The following is a 24,932-nucleotide window of genomic DNA, read 5'->3' as shown; positions in this document are numbered from 1 at the left end:
CGGTTTTTAGGATCAGCTCTCAGAGTTGCTTCTGTTGCTCCCGCACAAAGTCCCTCTTCAGTGAGCTTTAATGAGTTTCCTACAGTAACAACCAGAGTCCTGATACTCCGAGTTGATTTCCCTTTGTTGTGTTCGCGTGATTTATTTTGGGAAACAAAAACGGCAAAAAATATCCCCATCCGACACCCAGAGAACAAAGGGACTTTGACAGGCGGATGGAACACGGTGGCTTTCATTTTAACACATGAATCAGCCCCCCCCCCACCCCCCACCCCCCCGAAGAACAGTTATGGAATCGCTACCTGGAAACATCAGACGCACGGCGCCCAAAGTCGAAATCCTCCGGATAGGCTCTGCGGCGCGCTCGGCTCTCAGCGGCGGTGGAACCGATTACAGCGGCGCCCGCGTTGTGCCGCCGACGAACGAGGAGGAAACCGAGACAAAACATTACCCCGTTAACTAAACACACCCGCATATGAGCTCTTCCACTGAGCAGAGGACCTGATGAGGAATCGCGAGGACAACGTTGAAAGACGCACGCCACCCGTGTTCTTGCACGCAGGGTGCGTCGCTCACGCACGCGCCACGGGCCCGCTTGCAGGGGAACATTTCTGGGAGGTCGTGTCCATGTGAGAGTTTCCCCCGCCTGTGTGTTGGCGTTAGCTGTGTGATTCGTTTTCCCTTTTTAATGCACGTCTTGGGGGCAAAGCATTTTGAGAGATTGGTCGTCGGTCGGCTGAAGTCGCGTCGTCATTGGGAGATAGTCGTTCCCCGTGGGGGGCGGCGGATGGGTCAGCACGGCACCATAAATTACACAAGCACCCCCGCTTCCCATCTGCACGGCAACAGAGGAGCCGCGCGCGCGCTTTGTGTGTGTGTGTGTGTGTGTGTGTGTGTGTGTGTGTGTGTGTGCGTGCGTGTGCGTGCGTGGGTGCGCGCGCGTGTGCACGCGTGTGTGTGTGTGTGTGTGTGTGTGTGCGTGCGTGGGTGCGCGCGCGTGTGCACGCGTGTGTGTGTGTGTGTGTGTGTGTGTGTGTGTGTGTGTGTGTGTGTGTGTGTGTGTGTGTGTGTGTGTGTGTGTGTGTGTGTAAACAGAAAACAAGCTCCTAATCTCCTGCCGGGACCGAGGGGAGAGGATGAGACCGGGGGGGAAGATGGCTGCCACCCGGGGGCAAACTCATCAGCCGCGGAGCCGCGTGCCAAAAAGTTTCTCCTCGGGAGTGACGGGAAGTGCTTTAGGGGCATTAGGGTGGAGGCAGCTATATGCATCCAAATCAATTACGTCTCACGGATGAAAGCCGCGATTACCTTCGGCGGGGTAGACTTTTGATTATGTCTCGTGTCTGATATTGTCGACACACGTAATCGGTGTGTTTTTATTTGGTGGTGACATCATGTCGCCGCTCAGAATTAAATCAGAACAATACTTTTTTTTTTTGCATTTGAGTATTTATTTTTTATTTTTTCGTTGTGGGACCTATCTCTCATTTGCGTTACCCCCTTTTTTTCAGGAAATTGTCAACTTCAACTGCCGAAAGCTGGTGGCGACCATGCCTCTCTTTGCAAACGCGGACCCCAACTTTGTCACGGGCATGCTGAGCAAACTGAAGTTTGAGGTCTTTCAGCCAAATGATTACATCATCCGCGAAGGGACCGTGGGCAAGAAGATGTACTTCATTCAACACGGCGTTGCCAGCGTCATCACCAAGTTCAGTAAGGAGATGAAGTTGACGGACGGGTCGTACTTTGGGGGTAAGGAAAATGAACGGCTTTGTTTATGTTTTATTTTTACGATTCGACAGCATGAAAAAACAAACCCCGCCGTATAACCTCAATAAATGTTCATATTTATATCCTGCATATGTAATACAATTCAATATGTCTGCATTTAAAGGTGCTGCATTTGCACCAAAACACATACATGCATGCATGCATTCCTTCGTCCGTGCATCCAGAGATTGTTGAGCTCGCGGCGCCCGGGGCTGTGTTTTTGATGCTATTTGAGGTTGGGTTCTTGTAGATGTTGATTCTCATTAACCAGCGTTGGACGCTCGTCGGCGTCTCCAGTTACATAACCTCTCATCTGGCTGGTGAAGCCGGCCAAGATGTGGATCAGGCTTCCCCAAGGACACACAGACGCTGCTACCCCCATCCCCTCTGTCTTATCTCTCTGTCTCACTGTCTGACTGTCTGTCTGTCTGTCTGTCTGTCTACCCTCCCCCGCTTCAAAACATCCCCCGTATTTTCTTTCCGCCTCCCTTTTTTTGTTTTTTCTGCCGTCTTACTTCATGAACTTGGCACGGGTGACGACAACCCGATTTTTGTTTTGCGTCATTTGAAAACCAATCCTCCAGCTTCCTGTGACGCTCGGCTTTATCTTTGCGTCTCTCCCTCGCTCTCCAGGGCCCCGCTCCCTCCCTTAACACATTACACATACCATTAATTATTTATATGTCGGCGTGATGTCATTGTTTGTTGTGTACCTCGACAAAATCTTCCCAGCCAGACACGGTCGTGTCTTTTTTTGAAAGCAAAGCAAAGTTTCCTATTTTAGAGGCTCTTGCATATTTCATCTCGTAAGTTCAACTCTGCTGTGAAAGGAGACTGCTGATTCTAAGAATACCTCCACTTTGCTGCGTTTGCCACATGCAATCCCTCCCCAGACGAGCTTAGGAAAGCAGTGAATTAACAAAAAACAAATAGACAAAACTTCATGTGGTTTAGGGTGCAAGGACGCCATTTTCAACCCAATATGCAAATTGGACATAACGGACCGGAAGATACAGAAGGTGCCGGATATGTATCTAAAAAAAAGTGGTTCTCCAGAAACAATTCAATTCATTTCACAAATGTTGACGCAGGGGAAGATACATCACGGTGCAGAGCGAACGTCTTACTAAAATATCTGTGGTCATTACGGTTTTGACAAATAGGGCCTAATGGCAACTATCTTGAGCGAATAAATCCAAATCCTATCAGACAAACTAAGAAAAAACCCCTAAAGGAAAAGACACTTAGGCCCACTGGTGTTCTCTGTTAGCTGGCCAAATGAATAATGGCAACCTTAACTAGATTGAACACCGACCGGTGATTGTGAACTATCTTTGGATGTGCTTATCAGAGCAAATTGCAGGGGGTTTAATTACAAACATTCTGGTTGTATTGCCCTGCGTGACTCACAACTTGCCAAATAATGAGCACTTTAAAAAAAAAAAGGTGATATGAATGAAAGATTGCAAAAGCTCATATCCTTCAGGGTCATTTGTTCAACACAGTCAGAGACCACTGCCAACCGAGAGGCATTACTGGTAGAGGCATAGAGGTGTTGACTTCTGAAATGTATTTATATTAAATGTTAAAAGTGTAACATTTGTTAATCTGTAAGTACATTTTTTTTTTTAAATCCTATTTTTGGCCATTTATTTAGCTATTTAGCCATTCAATGCATTTGTGTTATATATGTGATCCTCTATATGCTGCCCCCATTCTTGGTGTCCGGGTCCACCTTTCCCAACACGAATGCACTGATTAGGCACCCCCAAGGAGTGAAAGGCCGCCCCGGGGAATCTTATAAAGCAGCCTAAGAAAGTTGTGGTCAATAAAAGTGTCGATACGGATGAACATTCACAAAAAAGGAACACCCTTGGATGTAAAAATATCCCCGTCAACACAATTGACCACGAAAAAAAACATCAGACGAAGGCAAACCTTCGGCAAAACAAAGTGACAGACTTCTGAGGGGAGACGAGGACATTTTGCGGTTGGAATGAAATTCTGGGACTCGTAGCGTAATCCACCCAACGCAGACAATCTTGATCTTGATTGGGGATTTTGACATTCACAGTGCTTGGGTCCTCTTTTGGTTGTACTGGTAAAGTTACAAGACGGACAAGGAGCAAGAAAAGAGGAAAGGATCTGCAAAAGACCACCCCCGCGTCTAGAACCCACCAAAACAAACACAACATTGCCCTTTCCATTTTGTCTGTTTTCAGATTATGTGCTGTATAATTTCGAGACATAAAATCAGCCCCGTTTACCGTGTTCTCGTTCTGTTGGTGCGCTGCCACCTGTTCTCGCCGTTCTGCCCAGCTGGAGTTTTTTAAAAACCCGTTTGCATGAGTTCAGCATGAGGAGATGAGCTCCGACTCAGAAGCAGCTGGTCGCGTCAGACACCTCGCTCTCCTTTTTCACCCCAGTGATTCACGCAACACGTAAATCGGGCTACGACAACCGAACTAACGCTATAGAGTGGAGGAAAAGGGTTTTTGGGGACCGGAGAGGATCTGACAGAGAGAGATGCCGGGGGGGGGGGGGGATGATAGGGAGACAAAACTAGCCCCAGCCAAAGGGACACCATCAGCATGCTAATGAGCGGGAGTTCTGAGGACAATAGGCCAAAAAGTACCTCAGAGACTATGGTCAATTCCACACCTGCATGCAAAGTAGGTAGCATGCTAATCACTCCTGGGCCTGGGGCAAGGAGATTGCAATGTAGCTCCACCAAAAGCTCTACAGGGTAGTCACCCCGAGGGCCAAGGACCAAGAGAGCATGACGCTAGGACAATGACAGACGGTTGATGAAAACCCCTGTGGCCTTGTATTTCTTAGTCATATGGGATTTCCCATCCCCTCTCCCAGCCACGGGTTTGAAACGAGGCCCAGGCTACCATGGGATTATATGACATATGAAGTGATGGTAAATTACTCACAACACCCTTGGGGTCGGCATTGATGCATTGTGACAAGGTGATGGACGAGTGTCAAACCATATAATGTGCAGCCTGAACAGGGCCTGGTCTACACACGTGCCTACTGTACATACAAGCTCGTACACATACAGTATGTGCAAAACGCTGGAACCTATTTCCACCTAGGGCGTGGCTGGGAGGCTTTCAAGATGGGAACTAACATGGCGTCGTCAACACCAGAGGGAAGACTCATCATAGTATCTATTGGGGTCAAAAAGGCAACCTTCTAAGCGTAAAAACAACTACATTGACTCTCAAGCCACCAACCACTCAAATCTTTGTATTATGACATAAACGTAACACAAACTTAGAACTTACCAATAACTCATCTTTTCCCTTCAATGCCGTGGTAAGATTTGCAAATACATCCGCCGTGTATTTGTGGAAAATGTGTCTGCGTGGAGCTTTTTACGCTTACTCTGCACATTCGATGCTCGCGGCCGACACACCATCTGGTCTGAGCCCGGACGCCAACAATGGGACAAATTTCCCCTCAAAACATCTTGCATTAAATCTCCTCAACAGACCCGTCATCAACGGAATCTCCCTTTCTCACGACAGCCATATCGGAATCTTATTTTTAGAGTCCGTCGGAACAAGCCTTTACACTCCTGTAATGAAGCATGAAAGCATGAAAAACTGCATGAAACAGGCTTAATGCAGACATTTCCCCCACACCTACGTACGTGTTTATCTGATCCAAATGGAGCCACGATGCCTGGTGAGAGGCTTGTGCGTCCTTCCCCTGTGCGGCGAAGCATTTTCTCAGCAGGGTGAGAAATAAGTTTATCTTAGTGATAGTGACAGTGCCGCTTGATGAGCGTGTCCTTTTAGTCGCTGTCCCATTAGATTCCACTTCTGTAGCCATGTAATGGTCATCTGTATGGTCATTTGCATTCATGTTTGGAGCTGCAAATTCAAAACCATAATAACCTTTGTCATGAGTTTTAACCCTTAGCTTTAACGTCTCATAATTCTAGTTTTAAGTACAACTTATCAGATCCGTTTCATGCTGCCCTTTCAAAATGTAACGCTTTTTTTTGCCTTTGTTAATGTCAAACAACAAACCTTTACTGAATTGGGGGAGAATTGTGTTTTTGCGAGGATGAGTAGATTTCTTTTGTTAAAGCAGAAAAAAATGAACAAGGGCAAGGGCAGGAATTCCGAGAGGACTACATGATGGTCCTCCCCTGGTCCAGTAATTTGTGATGTGACAGAATAACATCCTTGGGCTCTTCAGCCAATGTAAAAAATGTTCTGCTGCCAACTCAAGTAGCACAAGCCCCAATGAAGCCACACAATGCAGCATTTTTATCTCTATGTTTACAAGTATGTATGTACATACAACCCGGTCTCAAAAATGTATCTACTGAATCGTGTCCCGGAGTACGATTGTCCAACTTTATACAAAATGACATTTTTTACCAATTCATTGGAATAGGGCGATTTTATTAGACTTTTATTAGACAAATTCAAATTTTAAATGAACGAAATAAAAGTGGGACACTGGTTTTTCTTTTTCTTTATTGAATGGTCTATAAAATTCAAGGCCGGTGCAGTAAACATTTCCATGGTAACAGCGGGCTCCACCGCTCAGAGATGTCGCTGTCACACTTAGGATTATGGGTAGTGTAGTCTCCATTACATCGATGATAACTCATGCTTTCCTCCAAACAAGGTTGATATCATACAGATGTCTTCTACCGGAGCAAAAACTGATTATTGATATGCAAGTGTTATTAGGGGTTCATTTGGTCAGGGAATATACCTGCGCTGTCAGAATTTACATACTGTAGGTCATTTGCAAAGCACAATTAACTTGAAGCCCCGGGGGGTACGGCAGGGCTTGGGCCTTTTGTGCGTCATTCAGTTAATGAAATGTCGGAAAATAAAATGAAATAAATACATCTACGGTTTTGTTTGGAGAAACGCGGAGCGGATCGGGCGCCACAGCCTACAGTACAGTCAACTTACCGTGCACACACACACACACACACACATAAAGAAACACACAGCAAATAATTCAATTGGCAGTTTTGTCGCGGACGGCTGGTATTCCTCTTTCGTTTAAAAGATTTGTGCTGGTCTGTAAGCCAACAACGGAGCACTTGCCATGCTTTGCTCTAAGCTTCCATGCTAACGGGTGCAGTGGTGCTCCAGCTGTGGGTGGAGTTACTCAGATGGGGGGCGGATCTAATTCGAAGGTGTCTCAATGCTATGTCATACTGAGACAGAACGCTGAGTAGCTCGTTTTGGGACATGTTTTTCTGAAGTGAAATAGGAGGCTCACAAAAAACCGTCTGAGGTGTCTTATTTCACAGTTTGTGTGTTAGTAGACCCATCAGAGACCCAAATATATGTGCACAAGCACTGGAAAGGTGAGCCTTGCATAATAGGTCCCATTTGAGGCTGCGTTACAGTAAAGTCATACCATTTCTGAACTTCATAGATACTAGTAAACACCACCTGCTTGGTCATAAAATCATCATTAGTAATGACTGTTTCTAAAAAAATGTACGTGTAAATATCTTATAAAAGCACAAATACTCAAATATCAATGTCAAGGAATTAATGTATGTACTGTATGTACAGTATGTATGGTTATATATGTACTGTATATATGTATGTACGTATTACAGTATGTATGTATATATGCATGTACTGTATGTACAGTACTGATGTATGTACTGTATATATGTATTTACTGTTTGTACAGTATGGATATATGTATGTACTGCATGTATGTATGTACAGTATATATGTACTGTATATATGTATGTACAGTATGGATGGATGTAGTCGGAGCAAACTTTTAAATGACGTCTTGTAGATCTAATACGAGTGAAGGTTCAGCAACTGGATTGCTCATTACTCCCCTCCAATTTGTTCAAAAACACATGTTGGTGGACTGACATGAGGTGAAATCAGTGAAAGTAAACGGAGTAAATACAACACAGAACTCACGCTGAAACCCCCCGTTGGATGTAGATGCAGTGCCACAGTGCAACCAGAAAAAAAAAAAAGCCCTTCACGGTGTTTAGTTCTGGGGGGACGTCCCCGGTTCCGAGCTCCCCTTGGGGAGTCCCCAGGACTGTTCGGTGCGAAAACGCCTCATGTCTGTATGTCAGTCTGTCCGTCTATACATTTATCTCTATTTCAAAAGAATGTTTTTGACGATAGATTCACACGGGTGCAAACACTGTTGCCCCCCGATTTCTTTCTTCATTATCACAGGCGTTGGTACCATCCCGCTCTCCGATCCTGTTTCTTTTGCTCTCCTGTGCCTCTCTCTCCCTCACTCTGTCCTTTTGCATCTGCATCAACAGAAATGTCTGTTGCGAGAAGCCTTTTTCCCTTTTCCAACAGCACTAACACCTTATTCACACTCACAGCTTGAATGTGTTGTTCTCACATCTCTCCAACTCCCTGTTATTTTACCGAGGAAACCTCGTCCTGTGACTATCAAGGATCCGACTCGTATAGGCCTCATCTTTCGGTAGAAACATTTTCGGAGTTTATTTCTTGGGGGTCTGTGATCGATTTCTACTTGAGTAAATATATTTTAAGTTACGGCCCTGACTGTTATGAGGCGGTAATCGTCATTTTTTCTCATGACTGGTGCACATTTATGGTTTGCTCGTCTGCGTGCAGTTAATAAAGCTTGCTTTGCAGATTCTATGCTTGTGGCCAACGTACCATCTGGTTGAATGGGTCTGAGCCAGGACGCCAACAATGGCACGAATCTCCTCAAAATATTTTGCATTGAATCTCCTCAACAGACTTATTATAAATGGAATTTCCCTTTTAAAAGAAATTAGTCATCGAAAAAAAAAAAAAAGTAAAGCCTATATTTTTTCAGGCTTTCTCAACTTAAAATTGACACATAAAGGTTTACATTTGAATTTGGAAAATCAAAGAAAATATATAGGTTTAACAAACTGAGTCAATTTTGGAAGTTGATCTCATGGCTCCATTCAATCATTGTTTTTCAGGGCACAGGGTATTTTTCGACAGAATTCCTCAAAATGAATTAAAACGGCAGAAAATGGACGGCATGGACGAGTGTTATCAATGTTATCGATAGGCTTAATGCAGACTTTTTCCCACGCCTGCATCTCATCCATATGAAGCCGTGATGCCTGGTGAGATCCCACTGTACGCCACAGTGTTTTCTCAGCACGATGATAAATTTGATTATCTAAGTGATAGTGACAGTGCCGCTGAGGAACGTGTCCTTTTATTTACCGTCCCATTAGATCCCACTTCTCTAGCCTTGTAATGACGGTTCATCTATATGGTAATTTGCATTCATGTACGTGGCCATGTAATAATCCGTCATAATCGAATAATCAAGTCGGAAAATTTTGTCAAGGATTTCCATTATCGCTTGCGATTGTTGACTGTACCTAAATCTTCGTCAGTGCCTTTCTAAGCCTCCTTGCCCGATGCATCTCCTGCCGTGTGCTTGCCCTATCCATTCCCTGGTTCGCGGTGTCTCACCCTCTTCTCTCCCCGCCCGGGCCCCATCCCTCCCTCCCTCGCAGAGATTTGTTTGCTGACGAAGGGCCGGCGGACGGCCAGCGTGCGCGCGGACACCTACTGCCGCCTCTTCTCCCTCTCCGTCGACCACTTCAACGAGGTGCTGGAGGAGTACCCCATGATGCGCCGCGCCTTCGAGACGGTGGCCATCGACCGGCTGGACCGCATCGGTAAGCGCCGTCCACCTCGTCTACCCGCGGCTGCAGACTGGTCGGACCTATTGCCTGTCATGCCTTGTTGTCTTGTCCACATCGGTGTTTGTTTGCCTCCTTCTTTATCCATAACGGCATTGTGTCTGCCATCTTGTGCTGCATGACCTGTATGCTCTACTCTGTCAATTTCCTCCTGTTCCTTTGTAACCTTTTGAGTTTTTTTTGTTTTTTTTTTTTGTTTTGTTTTTTTTCGGTAACCAACATTAATCCTAATGAAACGACTTAGCATTTTGTGGATGGATTAACTGGAAGGCAGTGCATGCCGCTGTCCGGGAGGGAGTCAGGTCGCCCCCTCGTTGGTTTGGTGTTGACCCCCCCACTGGATCCCAGCGAGCGGACGGAAGCTAACCTCACGTGCATGTGCCTCCGCCCCTCCCTTCCACTCATCCGCACACCTGGGTATGAGCAGCACCCCGCCCCACACTCCGTCAGACCTCCCCCCACCAACCTGACCAGAGAGTAGCCCTGGAAATAGAGCCTGGGCAGGGCAACTAGGACGCCGTAGAGTCCCCAAAGGCCCTGCTTCTCGCTGGTCCAGCACACTTTGTAAATCAGCCAGGACCACTTACAGTTTTGCATTGTTTAGTCCCCCAATGGTAACTGAACATGCCAATAGTACTTTATTTATTTGCATTGTCTGATTTTGGAAAATCTTTATTGAGGAAGTTGGCCTAGACCGACTGACCGACTGTAACCGGAGAAAAATCACTGATAATGGTTTATAGTTCAAAAAGGGGCACATGTATTGAAAACAACCAGGGCAGTTATTGGTTGGATACCTACCTTTTGTAGATTTCATCATTAATTGCACCCACCCCACCCAAATACAATTTTTAAGACATTTTCCACAGAAATGTGACCTATTCTTTTTGGAGATTATAAAGCCATTTTACAACTTTAATATGGAAAAGTATGCTCAGATTGTTTGAAATGTCTGTCTTAAAAGATAAAGTTAATTTAAAATTAATGTTTCCACTAGTAACCACAATTCAAAAGTAATATATCTCTTATTATATATTCGTATTACATCGATATCTCAATGAAGAAAGTGAGTTTCTGTGTATTCTTAAAATCTTACTACTACTTTTTAATAATCTTAATGTGTACTCTCTAACCCATAATACTGCTGTATGTATCAAATTTCGATTAAATGCACATATTTTGTCCAAATTCACATTCAGATGTAATGCGTAAGAAATTGAATGAAGTGAATATAAATGTTCATTGTAATATCATAACTTAAATGCACATTTTAAGGACTCTACATGAAATCTGGGACATGTTTTGGGGGGCACAATTTACCTTTGCTGGATTTGGTTTCATCCAAATTTGCAAAAAGAAATTTCTAATGAAAAATAATATTATAATATATATATTTTTTTACATTTTCCAATAAAGGCTACCTTTTGTTCTGAAAGAACATGAAAATTCTTCTCAACTTGAAAGAGGCAAATAAAGTTTAAAAGTGCTTTGTTCTTCTAATTGACGAACAAAGAAAATTGCCCTTTGGGTAAAATGAAAATATGTTTTTTGTGTTAAGGTTGACCATTCTATCTCCCCGTTATCAAAGTTAAGCAAGTCAATATCATTTTTCAAACGTTCATAACGATAGTGTGCCAATGTTGTCTCAAAACCTTTGAATCAGCTGCATTGAATGAGTCTGTATCGTTGTTAATATTGATGTTTTGTTTTTTTTCCTTTGTCATGGCTTTGTTTTTGTCTCATTTTGCCTACTTCGGGGCATGTCGATATTGAAATGCTCTGCAAACCAATTATTGACTCAACATTGAAATACTATTGTGACAAGTAAGTCGGCATCAATCGATAAACCGTTCGCTGCGGTCTCAGTCTCAGTTAAACACCAATCCGTCAAGAGATGCGCAAACGTCTCGCTGTTGAGAAGAATACTGCTTCTGGTGAAAAAAAAACCCAAAAAAAAAACATCTACGGTAGAATTTAGGAGGCTCTTTTGGGACTTAAACGTTAACTCGTTTTTTGTTTTTTTTACCACCCCTTTAAAACACGTGCCCTTTGACCAAAAGGAGTCTTGATCTACATTTGCCCTTTTTGTGTGAATACTGATTCGTTGGCTTTTTTCCCCTGGCCAGCGGCGTTAACTCATTACCTCAAAACAGAAGCTGCCCACTATTGAGTAACACTTCCGCTCGCAGAAGTGTTATTGACTTGATCCATTCATTTGGAGACTATCATTAAGGGGGGGTTTGTCTCATACGAGGGAAAATACAATGTCATGATCTGTGCTGGTTGTATCGTTTATATATATTTATATATATTTGAACTGCATTTGGGTAAGTGCTTGTTTCGCTGTAAAGTGAAAGAAAAAAAAAAAAAAAATTTAACCATGCATTGAAACCAATAACATGTTGCACATTTGACGTTATCTTCTATCTAAAAATTATTTGACCAGGAGTCCGTCTTGAGACGAGCACATCTCGTTTTCAAGAGTGTCCTGGCCGTCGAATAGGCATCAGGTAAACACTTTATTCCAATTCCCAGTACACGCACAGGGGGAAAGTGGCCTGCAAGCACGCTAAAAATGGAGCCGCTGTCAGAGTCTTTCGTCCAGCGCATCACGTATGAGGCGTTAAAACTCAGTGCACCCTACACTATATTTAAAATGTCAGATGATAAGACAAGCAAACAAGAGGACATACAGACATTTGGGTAATTATAATGGGTTGCTCGCGTTCACTTGGGGATTAGCATCGTATTAGTAACCATACATTTTTTTTTTTAACACAGATCCACCACTGCTTATATTAATCGTTCCTTTTTTATTTTTATTTTCACTAAAAGTGTATATTCGTGCAGGAAATGTGTTTTGATTGAGAGTACTCAGAGCTTTACGAATGCATCACCACACAATTTTTCTTTTTCGTGACTTGCAGAAGTACTCATTTCATTATTTATATCCATGTTTTCAACAGCAGAAATTAGATTTTTTTCAATTGTCTTATGTGTATTGTGATTTTTTTTTTGTGATGGATTTTTTATTTTTTATTTTTTTGGACACAATTTGTGCAAAAGTGATTTGGTCCTTGTTAAGAGAATTAGTAGAGAAAAGCTTTAAGCTGCTTTATTTTACGGCAATATATAGAGAGATAGGACTGGCGTGATGTTGACCACCTGGTCAATTATCTGAGTCGATGACGTTTGAACAAAAACACACACAAATACCAACAAGACACCCCCCCCCCCCACACACACACACACAGACACGCACACACACACACATTCAAACACACACACACACACACACACACACACACACACACAATCAGACACACACACACACACATTCAGACACGTACATAAACTGTGGAGCTGCACATTCATTGATGAAACTTTTTGAATCAAATAGTTCACCAGTGAAATGGACATTTTAGATTGTTGTTTGTTCAAATTCAAAACAAAACATTTGACATCTGACACGGAGCAGAAAGCAACACTATTCAAGACGTTAGAATAGTGTTAAACTTGCTTAGAATAGAGACGAGGATTGCGTTGCCTGCCAACAATCCCTAATTTCTGTTTAAGTCAAAGTTTATTTGTTGAATCTGTATCCACATGATATTCATTATTTCTATGTTGTTTGTTACAGTTACAAATGTCTTTTTATTTATTGTTATGTTGTACTTGTTCCTGTCTTATTTGTGGCCTTTTAGATATGGGTCAATTCATCAATTTAATTATTCAAATCATTTAAAAGCACTTGTTTTTACTTGAACTAAAAATGAAATAGGATTTTTCTTTCAATTAAACACTTACAACTACATTACAATCACATACTGTGACCCATATCTAATGTATTTTTATGTCGATTACCCAGTTTTTTGTGTAAAGCATTACATTTAAAACATTGGGGTTTTTTAGACTGGAATTAGTATTTTAGCCCCACTGAAAGTTTTATCATATGAAGGAAATGCATATTTTATCAACCTCTTAACATGTATGGAAATCAAGTGTTATTCATATTTGCTTGTGTAAAAAAAAATATATGGTAAATACTTAATTTGAAGATGGGAAATAATGGCCTGATCACATATGCAAATACATGAAAGCATAACTCATTTCCGATTTTCACAGAGGGGCCAAGCGAACAGAGGGAATTTGGTCTCTCTAATTTTCATTGGCAACCAGGCGCCGAGCTCAGTATCTTCTTTGACTGGCTTTGTAAGATGACTGCATGACTTGTCCCAATCCCTAAACCCCAAGAATTGGTGTTCGGAGAAATAACATCCGCACGTTGTCCTCCCTATCTTCAGAATTTAATCCTGTCACCTTTCAAAATGCCATGAAAGCAGCCTTGTAAGTCATCAGTAGTCTTACCATGTGTCTGGTGGTAGTTTGATAGAACATAGTACATAGTCAATTGTATGATAGTGTAAGTACCCTGAATACGAATGTACAACTCCTATAATGAAAAAGACAGTGAGAAATATATATATATAATATACATAATAATAATATAATATATAATATACTTTATTTAAATGTATTCTCCTGCAATTAGTGTTATCGCCTTTCTGCAATCCAAGAAATCTATATGTATTCGTGTTGAAAAAATGATAATAATTTGGCCGCAATGTTCATAACATGCAGCAATGCAATTGCCGGCATTTATTCAACTTATAAGATGAAAAAATGTAAATGCACGGGGAAAAGTCCTCTTGCGAAGTAAAAGTAAAAGTCCCGAGCACTGCGGAATTTTTTTTCGCGCCCCTTGAAATAATGAGTCCCAAATAGACATCTGACAGAGGTTTTTTTTTTTTTGGCTCCCAAGGTCGGCGCTTAATGAGTGATGGACAAAGACGAGAGCCTTCAGCGAACTGCACACACAACAAAAAAAAAAAAAGGAATTTAGAGGAAAGGTCCATTATCAAAAACAATGGTGAAGAAGGCGTAGAAATAATATGTATAAACAAATTGAGCAAATTTGTGTGTTTTCTTTGTTGTGGTGCTGGCGTTAGTACCGCGCAGCATTTCACATTCATTCAACAAAATGAGTTTCGTTCTAAATCTGAGTGGAGGGCCTCAGAACTTTGAACTGTATGCGTTATACGTCGCTTCACAGAATTTGGTCGTTTGGTAAATAGCCGTAGGTTGTCGATTTATGACAATATTCTTCGAAAAGGAATATAAGGAAACTTTCACGGCTTTATAAGTGATGTAAATAGGGACCTCAAAACAACTTTTAATTCTATAGAGTATGGCACAGTTGCATATTGATGATAAAATAGTATGTTTGCAATAGTATATTGTTGTACTTGTTTTTGCGTTTTGTTGGGTGATACCACGTGTAAAGTGTTAACTCTAGATATTCATGTCTCGTGATTAAGGTGAAGGGTCGTTCGGTGCAGTAGTTTGTGGCCTTGAATTCGACTCATAGAACATTATTTTTGTCCTCTGGGTCTGGAATACGTGCTGTAGCTCCGCATTTGCCTCTTTGGGTCCCGCTTATGGACACTCCTTCATATCTTTACATCGTTACCTTAATAGTCCGCTGTCACATGTCCCACTGCCAGCGACCTGTCTCTCCCTCTGTCTTCCTCACCTCACACCTCCCCGTCACTGTTACTGTCTCTGTCATTCAATGTCCTCCACACTTCATTTCTAATACTTACCGCCCGTGCTGGACTTAAACATGCAGTTTGTACAATTTTCGCAGTAAAAAAAAAAAATCAATCAATTGAGAGGCACCGGGAAAATGTGTTCAGGCCTTTTGGACCCCCCTCACCGTAACAGCAAATTCCACAGGCACAGCTTGTTTGCAGGAGATTAGACAATGTCGGTATGTGTGATCAGATTTGTGCCAAACACTCCAAAAAAAACAAAAAAACATACAAACTGCGTCTTTAAAAACTGTGTCCTGTACTCTGCAGTTTAGTGCCGCCAAAGTTTGCCATTTCCCCGCGCTGACGTTTCACGATTGCAACCCAACAGGGAAGAAGAACTCGCTGCTGCTCCAGAAGTTCCAGAAGGACCTGAACGCCGGCGTGTTCAACACGCAGGAGAACGAGATATTGAAGCAGATTATCCGTCAGGACAGGGAGATGGTGATGATGGTGGACCGCAAGCAGTCGGTCACCGGGATGAACTCAACACCGATGTCTGGAAACTCCATCATTAACTCGCCAGCCCAGCCACCATATTCCACCTCCATAGCCAACAACCAGCTCCAGCAGTCCTCCATCCCCCTGACCTACAGTGCTTCAGCTATTGCCAACGCCTCTGCCGCCCGCATCCTGCCCGCCGCCGTCGCCGCCGCCGCCGCGCAGGGGATCTACTCCGCCCCCAGCGTCTCCTACGGCAACCTGAATTCCTCCTCCGCCAACCCCCAGACCCCGCTCCAGCAGCAGGGGGCCATCATGTCGCCCTGCTCCTTCACGGCGGCCATGTGCAGCCCGCCCGTGCAGACCCCTCTGGCTGGCCGGAGCTTCCAGTACGGCTCGCGCACCGCCTCCCAGCTCTCCCTCATCCAGCAGCCCGTGCCCCCGCCGCCCCTCTCCACGCCGCAGCCCGCTGTGTCTCCTGCAGCTGCAGCCTCGGCCACGCAGACGCAGCAGCAGCAGCTGCAGCAGCAGCAGCAGCAGCTGCAGCAGCAGCAGCAGCAGCAGCAGCAGCAGCAGCAGGCCCCTTCGCCCCAGAGGGGGGACATCCACAAGAGCACGCAGGCTCTCCAGTCGGGCAGCTTGAGTCGAGATGTGCGGCATTTGTCGGCCTCCCAGCCGTCTCTGCCGCAAGACACGTCCCTCGGTCCCAGGGTGCACCCGGCCTCAGGAGACTCTCTGGCCTCCGTTGTGCCACCGGTGGCGATCCAGGGAATGGGCCTGCAGAGTGGCATTCGCACGACAGTACCCCAGAGGGTCAACTTGTTCCGCCAGATGTCATCAGGAGCGCTGCCTCCCGTGCGCTCGGCCGCAGCAGCAGCCGGGGTGGCGGCGGCGGCGGCGGCGGCGGCGACCGCGGCCCAGCACAGGGAACCACCCGGTTCCAGGAGGGATTCTGTCCTGAGCAGTACAGAGACCGAGCAAGACAAAATGCGTTTCGCATCGAATTTATGATCACATTTTTTTTTTTTTTCCTTTTCAAACTTCTAATATGTTTCAATTCATTTTTAAAAATGGAGATACACACAAAAGAGATGAATATGAGGAACTTCAATATTTTTGTTTTTCTCCACTTTTCTTCTGAAAAGATAACCTCATAGAAACCCTGTACAGACAGCCCTTGTATTATATTTTAGACACACTGTCTCCCTAAACATAAGAATGTATATTACACAAATTTTACATATATATCCATATATATGTATATGTATATGTATATATGTATATATGTACATGTATGTGTGTATATATACACATACAGTATATACAGTACAGATATACAGTATATATATAAATATATACTGTATATATTTTTATCTATTTATCTATCTGTATAAACATATAGATAAGTTGATAGATATTGCTATTATTACATATATATGTGTGCGTGTAAATCCAACTAAAATATTTGGCAATGGCTACTTTAAAGATCTAGTATAAACATGAGTCTTCCTTTCCAAGAAATATAAAGAAGCATATGAAACATATGTGGGATTATTTACTTTCACTTTTTTTTTAATTTATTATTATTTTTTTTTAAATCGTATTTATTATTTATAATTTTTTCCTCGCTTTATATTTTGTAACCGGAATGGATCGAGGAATCTGACGGAAAACGATATAATTTTCTTTTTGTACTAATGATGAAGAGGAAAACGACCTTCTGATAAAGCAGCTTTAGGCACCACTGTGGATAACAACCGACACATGCAAGACTTCTACGGGAAAGGGAAAAAATGTCCAAAAGCACACGCTAGAGATGAAACCATATTTCTGGAGAAAAACGAACAAAAAAAAAAAAAACGCGATTCAGAAATGAATACAGATACAGTAGCTCAGTGTTATGTTGCACTCACCAACAGATATAAAGCCTACTCAGCTACTATATCCTCACAATAAGTGAAACACAGACCATGACAGTGTTATGGGTCCAAAGGGAATAGAGTAATAGAAATGCTGCTTTCTTTGTTTCTTGTAGAGAAGGATGAACTAAGAGGAAGATAATGGAGGAATGCTATTTTTTTTTTCTATTCCTAATTTCAGACGGCTGAGTTATGTAATGTCGCTTCAAATACGTGTACATTTCTAATATTTATAAACTAAAGATTATTACCATTATGCAATAGACTGTGATATAAAAAATACCTATTATGTGTGTTGTAAATAGTTTTTGTAGATCTAGTACTTACGGATACTGTGTGGTGCATTCTCAATCATAAAAACGTCTTACTTCTATCAGGAACCTGGACATCATCTATACGAGGAAAAAAAGAAGTTTAAACAAAACATGTCATGTTTCATTAGAGATTTAAAAAACCTTAATGCAATAGCTAGCACCGCCCGGCACCGAGAAGTATTCCCCGCCCGGCGGGTTGAAGTATTCCCTTTTTCTCTGTATATTATTCAATCCCAGTCTAGGTTTTAATTTCACGGCAAGAATATCAAATATTCGTTTAGAAGCTACAAACTTCATTTAAACGCCATCTTTATTTTCTTCCCCACCCCCCCGAATAAATACCTGTGTTTTTCTGATGCCTCATTTCCTGGAGCGGCTGTGGGGTCGGGCTGATTTGAGAAGCTTTTTTCATTCTCTATTTTGTGATAAAACGATGTATGCTGAAAAAGAACTGTGCTTTGAATGATGGAAATGAGGCTTGCTTTTCTTTTTTTTGTTTGTTTGTTTGTTTTTTCATGTATTGTTTTAAAAGCGACATTTTGTTTTTTACGCTCGCGTCATTCGCTCCTTGAGTATCACCGCGCGTGACACGACTACTCAAGGTGAAAGCTCATGCGGGACTTTTTTCTCTTTTTTTTTTCTCTCTTTTTCTTTTTGACCCTTAAATGTTTACTTTTTGATGACATCAGGTGTCCCATTTTTGTGAAGTGTGCGGGGCACATTTTCAAAAATGTGTGTGTTGTTCTTTTTTTTGTTTTCTTTTTTTACCGTAGAAGTAAAAGAAGAAAAATTATAATAACGCTGGTTTGCATTAAGGTTTCTGGTTTCTATCCACCACCTGGGCTCAGATACTCTGAACTGATATGGACTGATATGAGGTCGTGAAGTCATATCAACCTGGAAAGAAGCGAAAAATATATAAATATTACGTTAAAAAATTTCAATCCAAGCAATTCAAGTAATTTCAGTAACAGTAACTTTTTATGATATTTAATCTGCCAAAAGTCACTTATTTGAATCAAATTGTAGGCAATTCTAGTCCGATCAAGCTCATATAAAGGAAGGTTTATAGTATATAGTGTAATTTTGGGATTCACTGCTGTGTTCTTCTCGATCAATGATTATTTCTTGTGCAGAATGGTATTTGTACCAAATTGTACCGAATATCCCATCCGTTCAAAGTGACTAAGCCCTTTGGGACGCAGTTTTAAAAAGATAACGAGATCTTTTCACTACCAACGGTGTCAATATTGTACCAATACAGAGTCAACCCACCAATGTCATGAAAGCATGCACTGTCACAAATACTTAAAAAGATACTATCTCAAAAATGTTGACGTTAAATGTACTGTGAGATTATTATGTTTTTGTTCATTGTCTGATGTTATTTGTGTGTAAACAGAAGCATTGAATTTTCACACGGACATTCTTAAGTATTTGTGCCTAAACTATAGCCATGTTCCATCCTTTGTTGCGCGTGTGAGCCTGGTGCGTACATCGGCACTCCTGCACACAAACACACACACACACACACACACTCATGATTAGTATACTCTACGTGTTCTGTGTCTCTATATTTTTAGTGAGGAAGGTGTACGCAAACGACGATGGCCAAATGTCTCGGTTTATCCAATCGGAATGTCGAACTGCAATGTGAACTTCTAGAACCGTTTTTTTATTTCTCTCTCATCCTTATTTAGGCTCTGTAGGATATTTAATGAGGTCGTGTACAGAAAAAGGAAAAAAAAAAAGAAGTGCAATCTTGTTAGTTCCGCAGTTATACCCACGCCGAATGAGACATCGTAGAATTTTTTTCCCGGAGCACCTTTACACCTTTTCTTTGTAGCTTCCGCAGTTTGGTTGATGATTAACGCTGAGTGGGATGGAAACCGGCCAAAGCGAAAGCGTTCCGAGTACTTTTATTTTTTTTGAATTGCACTTTCCGATGAACAACAACAAAAAAAAAAAAAAGAAAGAAAGAAAGAAAGAAAGAACGCAAAAGCGATGATTCTTTGCAAAGGCGTGTAGATGTGGGTAAAAGTAAGAGAGGGAGAGGTGTCCCCTGGAATCGGAGCTGCCCCGACCCTGTACGAGGTTCTAAATGAGGGGGAGCCGGTCTATTTCCGACAGAGCGCTTAATCCTGAATATGCCATAGTGTACAGGAACTAGCGCACAGTGAAGATGGATGGCAGCGCTGTTGCTTTGTGCTGTTTTTGATACTTGCCTTCGGAGGGAGAGCTTCCCGACTATGTGCTTTTTTTCCACAATTGCGACCATAGCTTACATCCTGGAACGGGCATTACGACGACGTAGACTAATGAGAACGCAGTATACAGACTCAAAAAACCAGCACATATATTTGTATTTCTATATGTTTCTTTTTTTTTTTTTTTTTTTTTTTGTTGTTTTTTTTTGTTTTCTTTCTCGTTTGTTTGGTGTTTTGTTTATCTAAAAGATGCAAAAAGAACAAGGATTAACGCCCAAGGAAGGAGAACCAAAATGTGTATGTTGGTATTCCACGACCGTGACAGTTGCAGTTTTCATGTTTACTGACGATATGCCTGGTGAAGAGAGGAAACCCAAGTGGACCTCCCCACTTCTCTCCCGCGCCCCCTCAACGCCGTCGCCCCCGTCCCCCCGTCCCTCCCGCTCCGTCCCCCGCTCACAGTCATCGTTGTGCTTATTCATGTATTCCGAGGCTTAGAGGAACGAGATCAGCTGGTGACTTGATACACACAAAAGAAAGATAAATGTAAACTTTCTTACAACAATATGCAGACAAACGGTGTTTGTCAAAACTCTTTTGATTTTATTTTTGTTTTATTTCCTTTGTAAATAATAAACCTTTAAAAATATAGAAAATAAAAGACATATTGTCATTTAGCACCGCGTGTGGGTTTTTTTTTGGAAGCAGGCAACGACGAACGTCCGTCCAGGTTCGACGCCGCTGACGGGTCGGGCGAGCTCACCTCTGAAATGAACGGAGGAAATATTGATTGATGTGATTAATTCAGACAGGAGGCAAAAGCAGCAGGTCCAAAGCGTCCCACGGTGCATCAGGATCAGCCTTTTGGAGATTTATGATTGTTATTTTTTTCATAATCAGATTTTGGGTGCAAACCCAAAGCCCGGATAAAGCCCGGAAACGCGACCACGGACAGCGGCAGTGGAGTCCACGCTTCTGCTCCAACTTGAGCAACAGCAACATGCACGAAACCCCGAGTCCCGGGACCTTTTCGGATAGAATCCTGAGGAAACGGCCCCGACGGTTTGTTCAGTTTACCCGGCAATTTAAGCGTGAAGTTGCACGCGGCTCCGGTTGCAGGTGGTTTGTGGTTACCTTTTGAAATGCAGACCGCGGGGGTTACGCCGGGGTGAGACATGCGCCAGTTCACCTGCAGCTCCGATATCAACGAAACACGACTCTCGATGTCCACGATGTTATATTAAACATGTGTAATCATACACGCGGGGGTTTCATGACTCCGGTGAAGGTCTGCGCTGTTCATGTCATTAGGAAATAATGGGATGCGCTTTTTGAGGTTGTGAATATTTCTGGATGAGGGTAACGCTGCATCCACCTGCATGAAACAGACGTTTAATCGAGATTTAGAATCTCCACTGCTACACATGTGTACTTTCATTTGCCTTTACTTATTAGTCAAAATAATACACCCGGATACAATACCTAGAAGTATGTCAAGAACAAATGCAGGTTTGGAGCAAAACGGATTTCATCAACTGAATTAAAACCTACGTCAAACCTGTGAGATTGACCCTCTGTTACTTGGGCGACTTATCAATTTTTTTTCCATTTCAGTGACTAAATTATTGTTTTAAATACATGAATAGTATAAGAGAAGTGTGAAGTCATGGAATAACCATACAGAATACAAGGTCAATAAAATTGTCTTTATAATATCTTAATGTAATATAATCACAGAATTGATCAAATACGTGGATATTGGAGTGTCACTGTATGCATATAATTTACATTTTTTAGGTGCAGTATGTGTGCGTGTCTCTTAAAGGCAAAACTATGGCACATCAGCCGTCTGTGAGCTCGGTAAGGGTCAATAAGATATTTTAGTATGAATGACAGTTTGGGAATTTATAACTAGAAAGGCGTCACATTCATTAACCTTCCACTGAGTTGGGGAAATTGTTTTTATTCCATATAATTCTATTGATAGCCAGGGTAAATGGTCTGGATAAACGACCTGATTAACCACCTGTGTCGCTGGGAACGCAGGTTAATCCCACGCCCTCTGTGCTTCTCATCTGCAAAATGTGGAATATGATTTTTGAGGAAAATGTGTGAATGCAAATATAAGAAAGATCGTAGTCTTTACTTACTTAGTATTGCTTTATTTAGGTTTTTTGATGTAATAATGTTTTCCTGGTAGGAAATGCATACATAAGAATTTAAGCTTTATTTCATTGGGTGATTTATGCTTTTAATTGTAATTTAAAATAATATAAAATGATCTTTGATTTGATCTGGTATATCATATTATCATGCATTATCACAGATTATGCATCTGTGTATAATCGTCATGGCGGCTCAGTGGCAGCACTGTCGCCTCACAGCGAGAAGTCCCTGGGTCTTTCCGCCTGGAGTTTGCATGTTCTCCCCGTTTCCGCCGGCTGCTCGGGTTTCCTCCCGCCATCAAAAGACGTGCACGTCAGGGGTTAATACTGCTGGCGCTGGCGCCGGAGAAAAAGAGCTGGAGTTGTTCCCCGGGCGCTGCACTGCGACTGCCCACTGCTTCTAGGGTGGGTAGGACGAGTCAAATCATAGCGCCAGCGGGACTGGCCGTCGGGACAAAACCCGGTGGGCCGGTTGAACAGCCCACAAGAGCGAGAGAGATGTGCGTCACTGGCCCGCTTTGATTATGCACCAGGCCTCATAATCAAAGGGGCCGACTACGCCTCCACCCCAAATCCCGGCGTGTGAACTGGTGGATTCACGGTCAAGTCGGTCGAAATGGACAAAGGCCCGAGTAAAAATAGGAAAGGCGGCGCTGAGTGATATTTATGATACGTTTGCGAGCACGAACAGCAGCAGCCCTTCTTAAATTACTTATACGATTAAAAGTGTGAGTGGCGGTAAAAAAAAAAAATGGAGAATCAGCCGCTAAATGTCGTTATTATTTACTTTACTTTCCAATTCTCTCTTTCAAATAATCCCGCCACGTAACTATCCATTCACGAAATGAAATTGCACGTTTTAGGATCGTCCTTATCCCGGGAATATGCACCAACATTAATGGTTCGTAAAGAGCGGCATTTAACACCGTAAGGGACGCTTTTATTAGAACCGCTGCATTCAAGGCCTGTCGGAAATGCTACCGTGCTGCCTTCAAGCATCGGAAATATCAGTCTAGCCCTAGACTAGAGTATCCATCCGTTACGCTAACAGTGTAAGTGGGGCCATCAAGGGCTGGTGTGTTTGTATGTGCGTGGATGGGGCGGGGGTGGTGGAGTATCCGCGGGCTGGTTGTGGTGGGCTGGTCTGGGTAAAAAAAAGTCAATTTTTTTGTCCCAGTTCGTCCCCAGGCCAAATGCAGCGAACAACTTTTGTTTCGATGTATGCGAGTGCTGAGAAATGACAAAATGAAGAAATCTTAATCTTAATGTGTAATCTTTCTGAAATGATTTATCCTTTTCACAGCGACTGCGCCATAATCGCTTTTGGCAACCAATTTAAATACTGTGAAATATGGAATAGTGTTTAATCAACCGCCGTGATTTTCTGCGTAATCTTTACGGATGCACGTTTTGTGAATTTGAACGTTCTTTGGCAGCCGTCCGGTGAATGACACGTTCCTCCTTTATGCGAGTTCAACCTCAGTTCACTGAACAGATTGACCAAGTTGCACTGCGCTTTCATCAGTACGCAACTCCACAGACCCCCATCCACAGTTGTTAACTGAACGTCTTTGGATTCCTTATTAGAATATGCAATGCGCTGCAGGGGGGGGTTGGCTGAAGATAATGCCAGAAGAAAGCTTCACCGAAAAAGGCCAAACGTAGATCCAAACCATTAAACAACCGTACAGTATATAAGTAAAAAACATGTCTATGTGAAGGGTCTTCCCCTGGAAGCCATGGCTCCGCCACCATAGAGCCCAATACTCTTTGGATCCTGTTTACCCAACATGCATGTACACTGGTCGTAGTTGTAGTTGTTACATAAGCGTCGGCATTACCATGAAGTCTCGCTCGTGATTCCTTCGTCCGTCCCTCGCCCCCACGTCTTTCTGGATTGTGTCCTATCATCCAGCATCGCGTGTCTATTGAACGGATTAGCGGGTATTATCTCCTTGTGAAATAAAGTGAGAAGCTCAGGCTTGACCCGCGGCGGATCGGAGCTGCTAATTCAAGGTGAACAATGGGTTTGTGGGGAATTAAGTCAATAAAAAAATAAAATAAAAAAAAGAATCACCGTCAAGAGAAGTCGCACCTCTAGAGATGTCGAGAATCCTCGTTCTTACGTCTGTGAAGTCCACCAGACAGGTCTTGACCGGCGCGCAACAACTTATCAGGCGTGTCGTCCTCCAAACGGAACCCGCTGGTTTTGAAGAATCCACGTGGAGGCGGCGGGGTTACGCGAGGACGCGCGCCCCGTCCTTGGAGCGACCGCGGAAGCAGGGGCCGGATTTGCAAAGCCTTTCAGAACGCGGCCAACCCTGCGGAGGTTGATTGTGGGGTTTTTTTCCCCGAAAGCGGCGCAACGTTTTATTAAAAGCAACATGATTGGGGCCGGACAAGGACGGTGCAGCGGCGGCTGCAGAGGTCGGAGGCAAAGCACCGTCGGGAGCAAAAAACATTCGTCTCATTAACGACGTGACCTCTCAAAGCTCGTTTATCCACAAATTTTGCCATCAAATTGTATGGCCGCACACTGTGCCGTGCAAAGTAACTGTGAAAATAAACCGTTAAATCACCTTTCCAACGATTGTGAGTCGTTGCCCGTACAGTTGGAGACATCATTATTATTTCTGTTTTTAAAAAGTTGGCAAAGCCGGTCCGTGTCTTAGCACCTCCCCAGATTCTTGGTCTCGGTCCCTCACCACCGCTACACCCCAACGCCTCCTTAATTGTTTCTTGACTGGAACCACA

The 24,932-nt window shown here is 43.0% G+C and overlaps 1 protein-coding gene across 1 annotated transcript in view; it reads left to right on the top strand.

Annotated features, from left to right (window-relative positions):
* hcn1 (hyperpolarization activated cyclic nucleotide-gated potassium channel 1) overlaps positions 1-16,584 on the top strand; it is a gene marked incomplete at both ends in the record, with an annotated part of 64,833 nt that extends 48,249 nt beyond the window's left edge. The window contains 3 exons of the mRNA XM_080018365.1: positions 1,512-1,752; positions 9,293-9,457; positions 15,464-16,584. Coding sequence (XP_079874491.1) covers positions 1,512-1,752; positions 9,293-9,457; positions 15,464-16,584 — 1,527 coding nt within the window. The remainder of the gene's footprint in view (positions 1-1,511; positions 1,753-9,292; positions 9,458-15,463) is intronic.
* Between the last annotated feature and the right edge of the window lie 8,348 nt (positions 16,585-24,932).

The sequence above is a fragment of the Zeus faber genome (genome assembly GCF_960531495.2).
Source record: "Zeus faber genome assembly, chromosome: 17".
NCBI lineage: Eukaryota > Metazoa > Chordata > Actinopteri > Zeiformes > Zeidae > Zeus > Zeus faber.
This window is presented reverse-complemented; position numbering and strand designations above follow the sequence as displayed.